The 14,828-nt window shown below is 32.5% G+C and overlaps 1 protein-coding gene across 2 annotated transcripts; it reads left to right on the forward strand.

Moving 5' to 3' along the window:
- Nucleotides 1-891: 891 nt before the first annotated feature.
- LOC111800400 (transcriptional corepressor LEUNIG_HOMOLOG) lies at nt 892-9,808 on the forward strand. 2 transcript variants are annotated; one of them, XM_087126298.1, is made up of 18 exons: nt 892-1,050; nt 1,205-1,430; nt 1,544-1,641; nt 1,923-2,032; nt 2,147-2,427; nt 2,524-2,593; nt 2,684-2,795; nt 3,650-3,699; nt 3,780-4,055; nt 4,155-4,226; nt 4,412-4,636; nt 5,203-5,344; nt 5,437-5,546; nt 6,073-6,222; nt 6,346-6,498; nt 6,608-6,730; nt 8,531-8,728; nt 9,289-9,808. In XM_087126298.1, the coding sequence occupies exons 2-18, from the start codon at nt 1,399-1,401 to the stop codon at nt 9,430-9,432; spliced, it is 2,346 nt and encodes a 781-aa protein (XP_086982424.1). In that variant the 5' UTR covers nt 892-1,050; nt 1,205-1,398; the 3' UTR covers nt 9,433-9,808. The 2 variants fall into 2 exon arrangements, with proteins under 2 accessions (XP_086982424.1, XP_086982425.1); XM_087126299.1 differs by having other exon boundaries at nt 3,783-4,055.
- Nucleotides 9,809-14,828: the final 5,020 nt, after the last annotated feature.

Consider the following 14,828-nt stretch of genomic DNA (forward strand, 5'->3'; position numbering starts at 1 on the left):
GAAGAAAGTTTTAAAAACGAGGGCAGAGAGAGATTTAAAAAAAAAAAAAAACTTGAAAGCAAAATTATAAGCAAATAAGGCAACACGACTTAGATAATATATAACTCCATATATAAATAATTGATGGCTAGTCGTACCCCTTTATAATACATACATCTTAGGTCACTTAGACATTGACATGATTTTGCCAAAACGTCATACACTTAAAACATATAATAAAAAATTACATCATGAAAACAATAAAGAAAAGCAATAAAATGACGCAATACAAGGGATTTGACATGCAGTCGTGGACAACACACCTTAAACATATAAGACAACGACAACGGAAATTTAAATTTATTTTTTATTTTTTCATCCAAATTTTAAAGTAGAGATATTTAGAAATTTAAATTTTATTTTTAATGGTTTTAAAATTTGAAATTTAATTAGAATTAATCCATAACTAAAGATATTTATCCATTTAAATAATAATAATTTAAAATCAAATTAATACGTCACTTACTAAATTCCTAAATTTGAATATACCAATCTTGGTTTTGGTCTAAACAGAATAACTGTCATATTAATTAAATAAAAAATTCGGTAAAATTTATATTTTAATTTAAAAAATTATTTAATAATAATAAAAACTAACTATTAAATATATTTCTAAAAAAGAAAAAAAACAAAAGAATGAATATTCCAATGTAATTATCTCTCGGGACCCCATCTTCTTCCGTTTGATAGAAGACTAAGTCAACTGCTTACTTCATCTTCAAAGTCCACGTGTACAATCCAAAACCCTAACATAACGACGCTAAATTTTCCGTGCCGGTTTACAGGCAAAAGGGGAAAAAGTACCAACGCCGTATACTGACGGATCTATTCAAGTTCGGATCCGAGCCTCAGGTATGGAGTGAGGTTCGGACCGAGAACTAAGCTTTTGAAGTCCTCGAAGGCTCAAACAAGTATGATGTTAACTTTGAGCAGTTCGAGCCTGGTAAAATCTCTGATCACTAGCCCTAGAACTCGTTAATCGACGCTGAATTTCAAGTTCCTCGAATTCAGGTGAGAATTTTGGCTGTTTTGAACTAGTTAGTCAACTGTGTAAGGCTTCGTTTGGGATTGTGAAAAGGTTTCGTGCTTTTTGAATTGAGTTTATTTTATATGTGATAGTGAATTTGAGGACGAGATATTTGATCAATGGAGATCTTACTTTCAGGATTTCGGAGATTGGTAATGCGCGAGTTGATCCGTCTCTTTGGTGGTTTTTGAGGCTGATTCGAGTCAGTACAGAGCTGAATTCAACAGGCTGCGGAGTCTTCTGTCTTAATTTTGCAGCTATAGGTTATATCACAGCATATTTTAGAATTTTCGTCGGTTTCTTTAGCAGTTCGTTTGGTTTGGAGATAGAAGATGGCGCAGAGTAACTGGGAGGCAGATAAGATGTAGATGCTTCTCTTCAATTTTCTTTTCATTCATTGTTAGATGCTTCCGTTACAATCTTTTGTTAGAATTTCATTTAATAATACTTTTCCATAAATTCTCGTTGATTTTCCAGGCTCGATGTGTACATTTATGATTACTTGGTGAAGAAAAAATTACATGCCACGGCTAAGTCTTTCATGAATGAAGGAAAGGTCGCTCCAGATCCAGTAGGTAATACTTCAAAAAGATCTGTCAGTTTTTGTTCAATAAATTTCACGTGGAATAAGAACTAATCTAGTTCTACTCTGATTTTCCTTCATTATGGTTATATTTTATTATGTATCTCAACTGCTCTGAGCGTGATCAAGAAGGTTACTAAGTACACTCAAGTTGAGTGTAAAGGGGAGGAGAATGTTCATATTGGAACTAGATTACTGTATTACATTCTTTGCTGTGATTTATAATAGAACATTGCGTTCACGATATGAATCCTTGCTTATGATGATGTGCAGCAATTGATGCTCCTGGAGGTTTTTTGTTCGAATGGTGGTCTGTATTCTGGGACATATTTATAGCAAGGACAAACGAGAAACATTCGGAACCTGCTGCAGCATATATAGAGGTGACTTTCTAAACTTATTATTGTTCAGAACCATCCACGGAATTACTAGCCTTGTGGATTGAATTGGTGCCAAGTTCAATTGGATTCCCTTTGTTGCATATGTCGTATTTGCAGGCACAACAAATTAAATCGAAGGAACAACAACTGCAGATACAACAACTGCAGCTTATGCGTCAAGCTCAGTTACAACGAAGGGACGGCGCTCACCCTTCACTCGGTGGTTCACTGAATGCTGTTAATTCTGAAGGAATGCTAGTGCAACCAACAGCAACTGCTCTGGCAGCAAGAATGTATGAGGAGCGGATGAAAAACCCTAATGCAATGGATTCAGAGACATCCCAGCCACTGCTTGATGCAAGGGTGGCCCTCATGAAACCATCTACAAACCATCCAGGGTAAGTTCCCTTTTATTTTGTTTATTCTTTTTATGTATGTTTGCTTGAACCTAATGTGTAGATAATGCATTCTTCTTGGTTCCTTGAATTACACAGACAGTTAGGAAACTCTGGAAGTGTGAATGCAGCATTACAGCAGATGCAGGCCCGAGCTCAGCAGCCCACGGTAATTGGTTTATTTAGCATCTCTTACTGCTATTTGTTTCTTTATTTGTATATATAGCTGCAATGTCGATCTATAATCTTGTATTTGTAGGATATTAAACAAGAGGTTAATATTGGTGGTACTCAAAGGTCATTACCTATGGATCCATCTTCAGTTTATGGGCCAGGGTTAATGCAGTCAAAACCTGGAATGGGAAACACAGGTTTGAATACTTCCTAAATGCTCCCCTCTTGACATTCGCCATCAAGGCCTTCTATAAATTCTATTATTCATGACACCAACATTCTTTATGTCAGCATTGATATTCAAACTTCTTTAGTTATACCTTGCCCTCAGAGATTGTCATGATAAAATGATTGCATGAAATTTGTACATATGTAGACTGCATGTAATGAGACGACACGATTCAACTTATTCAAATCCGTCAAACTGCGAAGGGAAGCTAGTTGAATAGTTACTGAATCTTGACTTACGCTGTCCTAAGATGACAAGTTGACACCTATAAAAAACATTGAAGGGGATAAACTAAAAGGAAAGTGATATTACCAAGAAATCCTACCACAAGTGAAGGCCTACACCTACAGAAAATATATATCAAAGACCCAGAGAGCTCCTAAAAAATTTAGCATAATCAGAGTTATCTGTTGTTTGTGGCAGTTCTCTTCCCTCTAATTTGATTTTAAATGTAGAATGTTTTTGGTAACATCTGTTACTCTTTCTGATAGTAATTTTTCAAATAAATTTGGGGAGTGTGACACAATTTGCTCGAACAATTGCTCTTTTTTATTTTTATTTTTATTATTAAAAAAAATAAGGTACTAAAGTATGATTACTGTTCTATTTAATTTGTTTTCTGTTTAACATGTATTTAATTAATCTTTCCAAACCTGCCTTGCCTGTTTGAATGCGTTCGGAGTTGCCTAGAAGATACTTGCCTTGAACTCGGCTGGTCCATTTGCATCACTAAGTTAATGGAGATAGTTTACTGCAATGCTTCCTATAACTAACTTTGAGGTCCATTCTCCATATCTTGAAAAACTTGTGTTTATATTCCAGGATTGAACCCTGGACTCAATGGTCTACCACTGAAGGGATGGCCTTTAGCTGTAAGTTATATTTCTCCCTTTCTTTAGATTAAGGATATTCGAGTATGCTTTCAAGTTCACATTTGTGGCCTTTTCCTTAGCAGGGTATTGAGCAAATGAGGCCAGGTTTAGGTGCACAGGTTCAAAAGCCTTTCCTTCAGAGTGCTAATCAATTTCAGCTCTTACCGCAGCAGCAGCAGCAGCAACTCTTGGCACAGGTCCAAGCACAAGGCAACCTTGGTAGTTCTCCTATGTACAGTGACATGGATCCACAAAGATTCCGAGGATTACAAAGGAATAGTTTAAATACAAAAGATGGTCAACCAATTGCGAATGATGGATCAATTGGCTCACCCATGCAGTCAACTTCATCGAAGGTATGTTTCCTTCCGGAAGTGCACGCCATCTTGAATCCTAGTACTTTCTGTCTTGATTCTTGTTAAGGTAATCTAAACTGTTAAAGGCTCACTTTGCAGATGAATATTCCACAAATGCAACAGTCTTCTTCCCAACAGCAGGATGGCTTACATCCTCAGCAAGTACAACAGGTCTGCCTAAACTTATTTTCTTTTCCTTGCACTCCATAAGTTCAAGGAACTAAGTAGTTACTAATCTATCTGAGTACCGTTAACAGCATTCTTTAACATTTTACAATCAGAAACTTCCTTTTTGTGAATTAGAAAACTTATAATTGTTAATTGTATGTGTGTTGTTAATTGAATGTGTGTTGCAGAACCGAAAAAGGAAGGGTCCTTCATCATCTGGTGCTGCTAACAGTACTGGAACAGGGAATACCCTTGGACCTAACTCCCAACCATCAACTCCGTCAACTCACACTCCTGGTGATGGAGCTGTTATTGCCCCTAATATGCAGAATGTTAATAGCATGCAAAAGGGTGGTTTAATTATGTATGGGAATGATGGACCGGGAGGCCTTGCATCATCCACAAACCAGCTGGTAAAGGACCTTATTTACTCAAACATGTTTTTTACTTTAACATGTTGAGGATTCCACGTCGGAAAGATGAAAAGACCTCCCGATCAATTGGTTTTAAGATTGAACCCCGTGTCTAATATAACAATATGTTGTCTTCATGATAAAGAGACAAAACATTCTAACTAGGGCTGCGGTATGAACATTTGCTTATATTACAGCCTATGCATCAATTTAGTATAGAATAGTTCACGTTACAACCTTTACATCTGTTTGATACTTTGAATCATATCTTTTTTAGCTTTCTTTCTTTTCAGATCTCAATGTTCTAGAGTTTAGATTCCCATGGTTACCACCCACTTTCATATGGTCATGTATGTGTAATTGATATGAAGTTGTGATGGCAATCGTCAAATATCCATGTACTTTTCTTGTTTCATGTTTCATGTTTCATGTTTGGCCATGTCGTCTTAACTTGACATAAAATATACATTATTTTGTGTTGAAAAATCATTAAAAGACAATAGCGTTTCTATGTATGGCACTCAGTTAGTCCGTTTACAATAATATTTTATTATTTCCCATTTCAGGAGGACATGGAACATCTAGGAGATATTGGCTCCTTAGAGGATAATGTGGAATCGTTTTTGTCACATGATGATGGGGATGGAAGGGATTTGTTTGGCACGTTGAAGCGGAACCCTTCGGACCATGCTGCAGAAAACTCAAAGGGTAATCCATGATTACTTCATTCAAACAGTGGTCATGGATGTCCTGGTTCTGATAGACTATACCATTGGTTTTGTGTCCCTCCCCCATTTTAGGTCCTTCTTTTAGTGAAGTTGGTTCCATGCGTAAAAGCAACAGCAAAGTTGTGTGCTGTCATTTCTCTTCGGATGGAAAGTTATTGGCAAGTGCCGGTCATGACAAAAGGGTATTAATCATTGTATTTCTTCCGTGATCTTTATTGCAGATACTGATCTGGATTTCCATGAGTGAAATGTGAACTCCTTCGCAATTGTCTCTTTATAAGAGTTGATGTGCCGCCCAACCTTTTATTTTTATTAGCTTAATGGGATCATTTCCTCGACTTCCTTTCTTCTGAACGCGTGTCATTTTGGCTTGGGTTTGTGTAAAAGTTTTGCATTATTTTACAGAGACGTAATATTGATGCTTCAAATCTTTCATAGTAGTGCTGTGCAATTCTCTTTCAATTCCTTTTATGCCACGAAGAAGGTAGATTCCGAGTACTGCAATTCAGATGGAAAGTATTTTGGAAAAGAAATGCTACCAAAAATGAATTCAGTCCCAACTGCATAATTTGGATCGTATACTAGCAAACCTTGTTGAGATATTTTGTCTTCCAGACATCCAATACGTTCATATAACTATGCTAGTACACATAAATGTTTGTATTTTCACTTGTTGATATTTATTTTCATTCTTGTTATTTTATTTAGGTTGTTATCTGGAACATGGAGACATTGCAAACTGAAACCACATCAGAGGAGCACACTCTTATCATTACTGATGTTCGTTTCAGACCCAATTCAACTCAGCTAGCAACATCTTCCTTTGATACAACTATTCGACTTTGGGACTCAGCACAAGTAGGTTTATTCTTTTAAATTCACTTCCACAATATAATTTTTATTGTCAGTTATTTCGATTGATCTATCATTGAGTACCTCTCCCTTGCTCATTATAAATGACTGTTGGATCTCTTCTTGCAGCCGACTTATAGTTTGCATGCATATACTGGACATAACGCGCAAGTGGCATCCCTTGATTTCCACCCTAAGAAGAATGAGATTTTCTGCTCTTGTGATGCAAACAATGAGATTCGCTACTGGCACATCAACCAGGGCTCTACCCACGTCTCCAAGGCTAGTCGAAAGATCCTATTCATTTGCTTCATTCTTTCAAATTCCCAGTCTACTTTTGATGTTTCATTAGCAGTTAAATTTCTAGTCTAAATTCAAGTTTGTGAACCAGGGTGGCTCTGCCTCTACCCAGGTAAGATTTCAGCCAAGAATAGGGCAACTTCTGGCTGCAGCATCAGATAGCGTGGTTTCTATCATTGATTTCGAGTCAGACAGGCCAACACTCTCATTAAAGGTAAAAAAACATGAAGTAAATTTCAAGAAAAATGATTGATGTAGTGTTCTGTTTCCTGTCATTGCAATTCTCAGTTCATGTTCTGCATATTTATCCATCTATAACAATATATAAATATTCTTAGTATGAAAAATAGGATTGTAGTTTCAACACTAGGATTGTAGTTGATGCATCTATGCCAAGTATAAGACTGGTTGTGGACCTGTTGTCATTAGGTTTGAAAAATTATTAGGCTAATTATATGTTTAGTCTCTAATGTTTGAATGTTCTTTTTCACTTTAGTCTCTTACTTTCGGTAAATGTTAAGATTGACTAATGATAATTTTAATGGCATATATCATAGTCTGAATTGAAAGGGACCAAGCTTTAGGTGCACCTCCAAGACGAGACACCCTTAGGAAGCCCTGAGGCTAAATGCATAGTAGTAGTCAAATGAATGTTATGAGGGGAGAAGAACTCCTTTCAGTGACAAGTTTCTGCATTTAAAATAATTGGGAAGTGGAGAAGCTTTCGGATATCTCTATAAATCAGGGCAATCCATCCAAAAGATTTCGATAGATGGAGCCAAAACTGGTACTAAATCCATAGAACAATGGAGAAGAAGATGGGATTGTGTTTTATGATCTTTTCTGCATATAAAGCAGTAGTTGGAATTGAGAGTAATATTGGGGGGTTCTCTTTGAACTTTGTTGGTATATCTATATTCCTAAACCCATGTGTAATTTGGATCAAGTAATGTTAATTCTTTGCTAAGATCTTTGAGGGGAGGGATTTAACACCGAAACGCCTAGAACAGTCTCAAGTCCAGTTCCAGCTATTGTCTTGATGGTTGAAAGCAAAATCAGTTGGGGAATACATGAGAGAAATCCAGTCTCAAGTCTCCTGGTCAGTCTTTAGGTTTTGTAAACTCAGGTCCTAATAAGCTTTTGAAGGGGTACCAAACTTGACTGATGAATACATTTTTGCAATTAGAGATAGCCTAAACTCTAGAGAAGGTAGTTGAGAGAGAACTGTTTATTCTCCCAAATTTTGTTGTTAAGACCATTGCTCACATGAAAACGAATTCTAGACACCAAGAGATCTCTAAGCTTAAGAGTGTCTGTGCATGATCAATACATTTCATAGTTGTAGAGAGAGACCACCGATGAGTTCACGTCCTGCGACACATAACTCTTAGCAATGGGCCAAATGCGAGGGAAACTAAAAGAGCACCATCCTCTTCGATTCGATAAATCTTTGAAGCCATTTGTAAGAAGGGATATATTCTTATTACTAAGTTGTTCCCAAGATCCATTATCCTCGAGATGATTGGATACTCTTACATTTTTTTCCAAACAACCAAATGGGATCCTCCTTTCGGTTTGATGCTATCCTATGGAAAGTCCCTCGTATGTTTCTCCATGGATGAAATCTTTTTGCGGAATAAAAAATGGATGATAAGTAGAGGAAAACTTTTAGGGTATTTATAGAGGTTATAGAAATTGCTAGGTTTAATGCATTTTTTATGGGCCTCTGTCTCTTCATTGGATTTCTTGTAATTATCAGCTCTGTCTCATTCTTTTGGATTGGAATCATTCCTTTAGTTAGTATTTCGACTTCTTTTGTGGGTTTGTTTTTTGTCTGAGAGTGGGGCCAACGAGAGAAGTCTTCCAACACCTCAACCCACAAAAGCTACTAAAAGATCACCTAAATCATTACTAAAATTAATACCAGAAATTTAAACCAGAAGATTCTTTAGAAATTTTCTTTATTACAAGTATATTCAAGTGGCTGATGAGAATAATTTTCTTCACTTTTCAGGGTCACTCATCAGAGGTACATTCTGTTTGTTGGGATACAAATGGAGATTATTTAGCATCTGTTAGTCGAGATTCCGTCAGAGTTTGGTCGATCGCTTCGGGAGAATGCATTCACGAGCTCAGTTCCAGTGGAAATATGTTCAATTCTTGCGTTTTTCATCCAAGCTATTCCTCACTCTTGGTTCTCGGCGGTTACCAGGTTATACACTGCCTTAAATTATCATTATTTCCTCATTACATAGCTTTATTTTACCCTTCCGGTGATTCCATCTCATGCATTAAGAGCCTATCACTTGGGAGTTCATTTAAGACTCAACTGGTTGTGGTTCTGTCATGTTAATATCATCTTCAAGCCCATAATTTTTATAGTAAGAACAGTTTCAGTTAAGATGAAATACATAAGAATATTTGTTAGAAAATGGTTACCGAATACGTTTATTTCACATTTTTTGTTTCGAAAAGCGGTTTTCTATTGCAAAAGGTAATCCCATGTCATAAGGTATGCACTAAGGTGATTCAAATCCTCACTCCCACATATTTATTGTATTTCAAAAAGTAGATTCCGCACAAAAAGCTCCACCTTTTCCATTTCTGTCGATGACCTTGTTTCAGTGTGATGAAGCTGAGAACATTTTATGTGACTCGATAGACGACATTGAAGTAAATATTAGGAGTTGTTCGACATCGGTGCTGTACTCTACGTGTTTTTTTCTTTCTTTACACATGTTTGTAACTTGATTCAAATCTGATAAATTGCAGTCATTGGAGCTGTGGAACATGGCTGAGAACAAGTGTATGACAATGCCCGCGCACGAATGCGTGATTTCATCGTTGGCTCAATCACCAGTAACAGGAATGGTCGCATCGGCGAGCCACGACAAATCTGTCAAGATATGGAAGTAAGAACACACAACTTCTCTGGCATTAGTTGAGTCATTTCTGATTATACACAAGTCTAGTAGCTTTTTTCTTTTCCATTTTTCTCAAAACTGCAGCTAAAAGGCTGAAAATGGAATTTTTAAAAGTTGAAAAAAAAAAAAGTAGAGAAAGAAGAAGAAGAGCTATTTGCTGTATTCAAAATTTACCTTCCATTTTTCTTCATCATTTAGCGTTATTGTGGATAATAAGCGGTGTAGTGTTTTTCCCCTTAGCTGCTACTGGTTGTTTTCAAGGTTTCCCTATGTGGGTCTCATGTCTTGTCTAATGGATTTTAGAAACTGAACCTTAAACGACACCGTTTTAGTAGAGCTTAATCTTAACTGTTTAAAGGATTTTTTCATTATGTTTGTTAAATTTTTATTTTGTTTTTATTTTTATTAATATTATTAGTATTTTGGTTATTACCATGCTTTAATTCTATTTTTAATTATAAAACTAGTTCTTTACATTTTATTTAATTATTTTTTCTTGTAATAAATTTTTCATAAATCATTTAGTTGATTCTTTGCTCATTTGTCTGGTGGGAATGTCTAAAACTAGGTCTTTGTTTAAGTCATATATATATATATATATATATATATATATATATATATATATATATATATATATATATATATATGACAAATGTCAAATTTCATGGTGGGTCTAAGATTTTAAATATGTAAAGTGAAAAAAATATATTAATTACTATAATTAAAATAATTTTTTATTTAAAATTTAGTAAGACATTATAATTCCTCGATTAGGGTCTTTTTAGGGACCTGCTTTAAACGGGTTGAAAATCTCGTTTAAACAAAAAAACGGGGAGAGAACATAGAGATTTCTCGTTTTCTCGTTAGCTAAATAGGGATGAAAATGAAAAAAAAAAAAAAAAAATCATGAATTGATTCCCATATGAAACGCATTGATTAAAAAAAATATAGAATTTTGTTCTTACTTTTATTTTTATAAGGATCAAATTATAAAATCCATTTTATAATTTGTAATTTAATTATAAAAAATTTCTTACATTCGAATCTTGGTGCACATGGGGAATGATACGATTACATGTGCAGCTCCATTGCGTGCTACGTGGGTTAATGAACTTATGCCACGTGACTCCTTGATCATTTTGGTCAGAGCAAATCATTGAGGACGAAGAAAGAAGCATAATATTTTTAAATTTTTTTTTTTTTTATATCTCAAGGTTCGCTGTCATAGCACCAAAGGTTAGTGCGTGTGGGGCCCATTTAATTATTTTTTTCGTAAAATAAATAGCAATAATTAATAAAAAAATGAATAAAATAAATTAGGTACAAACTGGCAGATAATGTGGAGGTTGCATGGCTGCTTCCACCTCTCATGGTCGCATACTCTGAACCTACATGTCTTTTGTCTTTTATTTCTTTTTCTTTTTTTTCACTTTCCATTTAATTCTTAAAAAAATTAAAAAAAAGAGTAAAAAATATTATTAAATTTTCAATATTGGATGATTTTCTTCAGTTACTTTGAAAATGGGATTTTTAGAATGTAATAATTATATATATATATATAGATAGATAGATATAATATATTTTTTAATTATCTACAATTTTAGTTTTGTTTTCTTGCAAATTAATTTATTATGTGGAATTGATTTGAATTATTCTTGTTAATGATTGTTTCGTAACTTGTTTTTTACTCAAATTTGAATTTGGTTATTTATAATTAAAATTGAAGAAATTACTTCAAAGTATTATTCTGGAAAAAGTTTTACTTTCTTATCTAAATTTTTTATTTAATCAAGTCAAATTTAATTTTCGATCATCGATTCTAAATTTTGCTATTACATTCCAAAAATTTAATGTTAGATATAAAATTTAATTTTAAATAATTCTAAATTTTTTAATTTGTATCTAGTAAATTTATTTGTATTAACGAGTTAAACAAGATTTAAAACATCACAATAAGTCACCGTCGAATTTTTTATAGAAAATCGTCCTATAAAGCAAGTTCTTAATCTAATATAGAAAGGGCTCTAAAAGAGTTTAATGATTACAAATATAACATTTAGGAGTCGTCCTTCTTATAACTATCTATTAATAACTTTGTGTTTTTTTTTTTTTTTTTTTTTTTAATTTGATAATGAATCCAAATGTTTTCATAATAAATATAAAAACCAAAAAATAAATATATTTTATTTATTTTTTACTTTAAATTTATTTATTTGTTTTTGTATGGATTGGAATAAATATCAAATATAAATAAAAAAAAATTTCCAATTTAATTTTTGGCCTATTTTCTTACACTCTTATGCCTCTACTGTAATAGCAACAAATTTTATTTATTTCTTCCGAATATATATTTTTAAATTTTTATTTTTCGATTTACAAGTAAAATAAAAGATGTCACTTTTTATTTTTATTTTTTTAGCAATTTTGGAATATTTTTTTTTTAATTTATATTTTACCGTAACTTTTTTTTTTGGTTTTTTAGAGAATAACTAGTGAAATATGTTAGGTAGTTTTCTTATTTGCTTTTTTTTTTTTTTTTTCTAAATTTTATTGAGTGGTCTAGAAATGAAAATAAAATGATATTTTTTATTTTTATTTGAGTGATTATTTCCCGTAATGAAAATGATTTATTGGTTTATTAAATTAATTTTACAATTTCACTATATTAAGATTCTTATATTTATATTTATTATGATGAGACATAAATCGTGGATAAAAATCATATATTTTAAATAATTAAAAAAATAACTCCACGACACAACCTAAAAATAGAAGAGTCGGGTTGGTTTGGACTTCCCACATTTTTCCGAGTCTTTTAAATAACCTGACTTTCAAATTTGTATTTATTTGGTTTTTTTTTATATATTTAATAGGTTTCTAAATTTTTATATTGTATCCGTCCTTTGACTTTATGCAAAATTCATTAATATATTAAATATAAGGTTGAAGGTCGATAGTTTATAGTGATATTAGACATAAATTTTTTAATTATATATATATATATATATATATATTACCATATTAATTACTATTTTAAATTTTTTAATATGAAAGTAATTAAATAAATAAATAATGACGTTCATGAAGAGCCTATTTACCGAAAATAAATAAATAAATAAATAAAAATATATATATTCATTGCATGTGATTGTTGCATTTAACCCAATGGTGGGGTCACTGAGTATTTCTTAAATACTCAAGCCATGTGCTACTACATTTTTCAGGTTAAGGCAAGGCATCTCTGTATGGCTGACGACGGCATCGCAACTCGAGATCATGGCACATGCATAGGATAGTAGCATTTATTTTATTAGACTTGATAGAATAGGATGTTTTAAAAACGCTTATTTATTTTATTTCAAGTTTTTTGTTGTGTCATTTTAAAGATGTTTTCGAAACACGTAAGTCCATGGCTGTGTTTTAAGTTAAAGGTTATGTTTTATAGAATTTAAACAAAGTCTTCCGCATTCAATGTTTATGTATGTATACAGTAGCGACCTTAAATTAAGTAGAAAATTTTGGATTGTTACAATAAATATATAAATATCTATATATATATATATATATATTTTTTGTAAAACATATGTCCAAAATTTTGAATTTGAATTCCGCATTGAATGACTAACATTCCAAACTATCCCCACAAATCTTAATAGATATGGTCAAGTTACTTACTGATGAGTTATTTCAACATGTTTTGTTGTAAAATCTCACATCGGCTGAGGAAGAGAACAAACCATTCTTTAGAAGGGTATGAAAACATTTACTTAGCAAATGCATTTTAAAAACATTGAGAGAAAACATGAAAGAGAAAACTAAAAAAAGGACAATATTTACTTGCGATGAGATTGAGTTATTACAAATGGTATGCCAACGAGGAAGATGAGCCTCGAAGGGGTAGACATGAGGAAGTGTGTCAACAAAGACGCTGAGTCATGAAGAGAGTGAACACGAGGCTGTGTGTCAACAAAAACGCTGAGCCTTAAAGGAGGGCGGATTAGAAGGTCCCACATCGATTGAAAAAGGGAACGAGTATAAACGAGAACGCTGGACCTCAAAAAAATAGATTAAAACATTTTTTATAAGGATGTGAAAACTCATCTTAAAAACTGGCATTCCATCCGCGTGTGCCCATAACGAGGACCACCGCCCAGGGCTGCCCTCTTGGAGGCTCGGACCGCCCTCCAAACTGGGGCAAAACTCCCTCTTCTTTTGTTTTTTCTTTTAAAACAAAATTATATATATATATATATATATATATATATATATATATATATATTTAAATATAATAATTTAAGAAAATTACTTTTTTTTTCTTTTTCTTCTGAGCCCTACGAAAATAGGTTTGTCTTTTTCGTAAACGACACAGTTATTCCATCATGTGTTTGCCAAACTATACAATAAATAGAAAACCTCCAAATTTTATATATTAACAAACAAAAAAAAAAAAAAAAAAGACATTATTATTTCCTAAAATTACTCGTAAAGCTAAAAGGAATACATACAAGACTAAAACGGGCAATATCTGTTAGCGATGTGTTTGAACCGTTATAAAATTGTACGTATTCTCGAATGTTCGATACTCTCCACCCCTTGACCTAAAGTTGTGATAAAATTCGTCCGTACTACTAGGGTTCGAGCCTCCGGTGACGGTTATAAATTATTACTATATTGTCATATTTTTAATGTCACTGTATCTACAATGATAGTCGACAAACAGTGAACGTTGAAAATAGATATGAAAGCGAATATCGTAATAAAACACTCCGAATATTAAACTTAGGTCGGTTTATTGTGTGCATCGCCAATAATTTAGCCTTTTACAATAAAAACAAATTTTAATTAGTTCAAAATATTATCATTTTTAATAAGTTATTTAAATATTAATTATATGTTTCTGAAAAAATAAAAATAAAAAATAGTGACCTTTTCACTTGGTCGTCCAATGGTCAGGGAATCCTATGCCGCCGTGTATGCTGTTTTAAAGAATATCCATTATTTTATATAAATTATAAATTAATAATAATAATTTCTATTTTAGTAATTGAAATTTACATTTTTTGGGTCTTTAAATTGCATAAAAAAATAAAATTTGTCTCTATATTATATATTTATTTTAAAACTTTAAAAATATTTAATAAATTCTAAAACTTTCAATTTCATATTAAACGAATCTATTAAATTTTAATTTACGTGAAATATTATTGTGACGAATTCAATAAATAAATAAATATATATATTGTGGAATATTTTAATTTAGTTAATTTTTATAAAAAATTTATATATTTTAGATACGAAATTAAAAGTTCAAGAACCTATTAAATAAAAAAAAATTAATTTGAATGACATATTAAATATTTGTTGAAATTGAGAGATCAAATAATTATA

This window comes from Cucurbita pepo, chromosome 8 (assembly GCF_057944985.1).
Source record: "Cucurbita pepo subsp. pepo isolate OVF chromosome 8, ASM5794498v1, whole genome shotgun sequence".
NCBI classification, from domain to species: Eukaryota; Viridiplantae; Streptophyta; class Magnoliopsida; order Cucurbitales; family Cucurbitaceae; genus Cucurbita; species Cucurbita pepo.

Coding starts and splice junctions, on each gene's coding strand:
- LOC111800400 (XM_087126298.1), top strand. CDS start 1,399: ATGGCGCAGAGTAACTGGGAGGCAGATAAGAT. Junction 3,700..3,779: donor TGAAGGGATGGCCTTTAGCT/GTAAGTTATATT, acceptor CCTTTTCCTTAG/CAGGGTATTGAGCAAATGAG. Junction 5,547..6,072: donor GTGCCGGTCATGACAAAAGG/GTATTAATCATT, acceptor TATTTTATTTAG/GTTGTTATCTGGAACATGGA.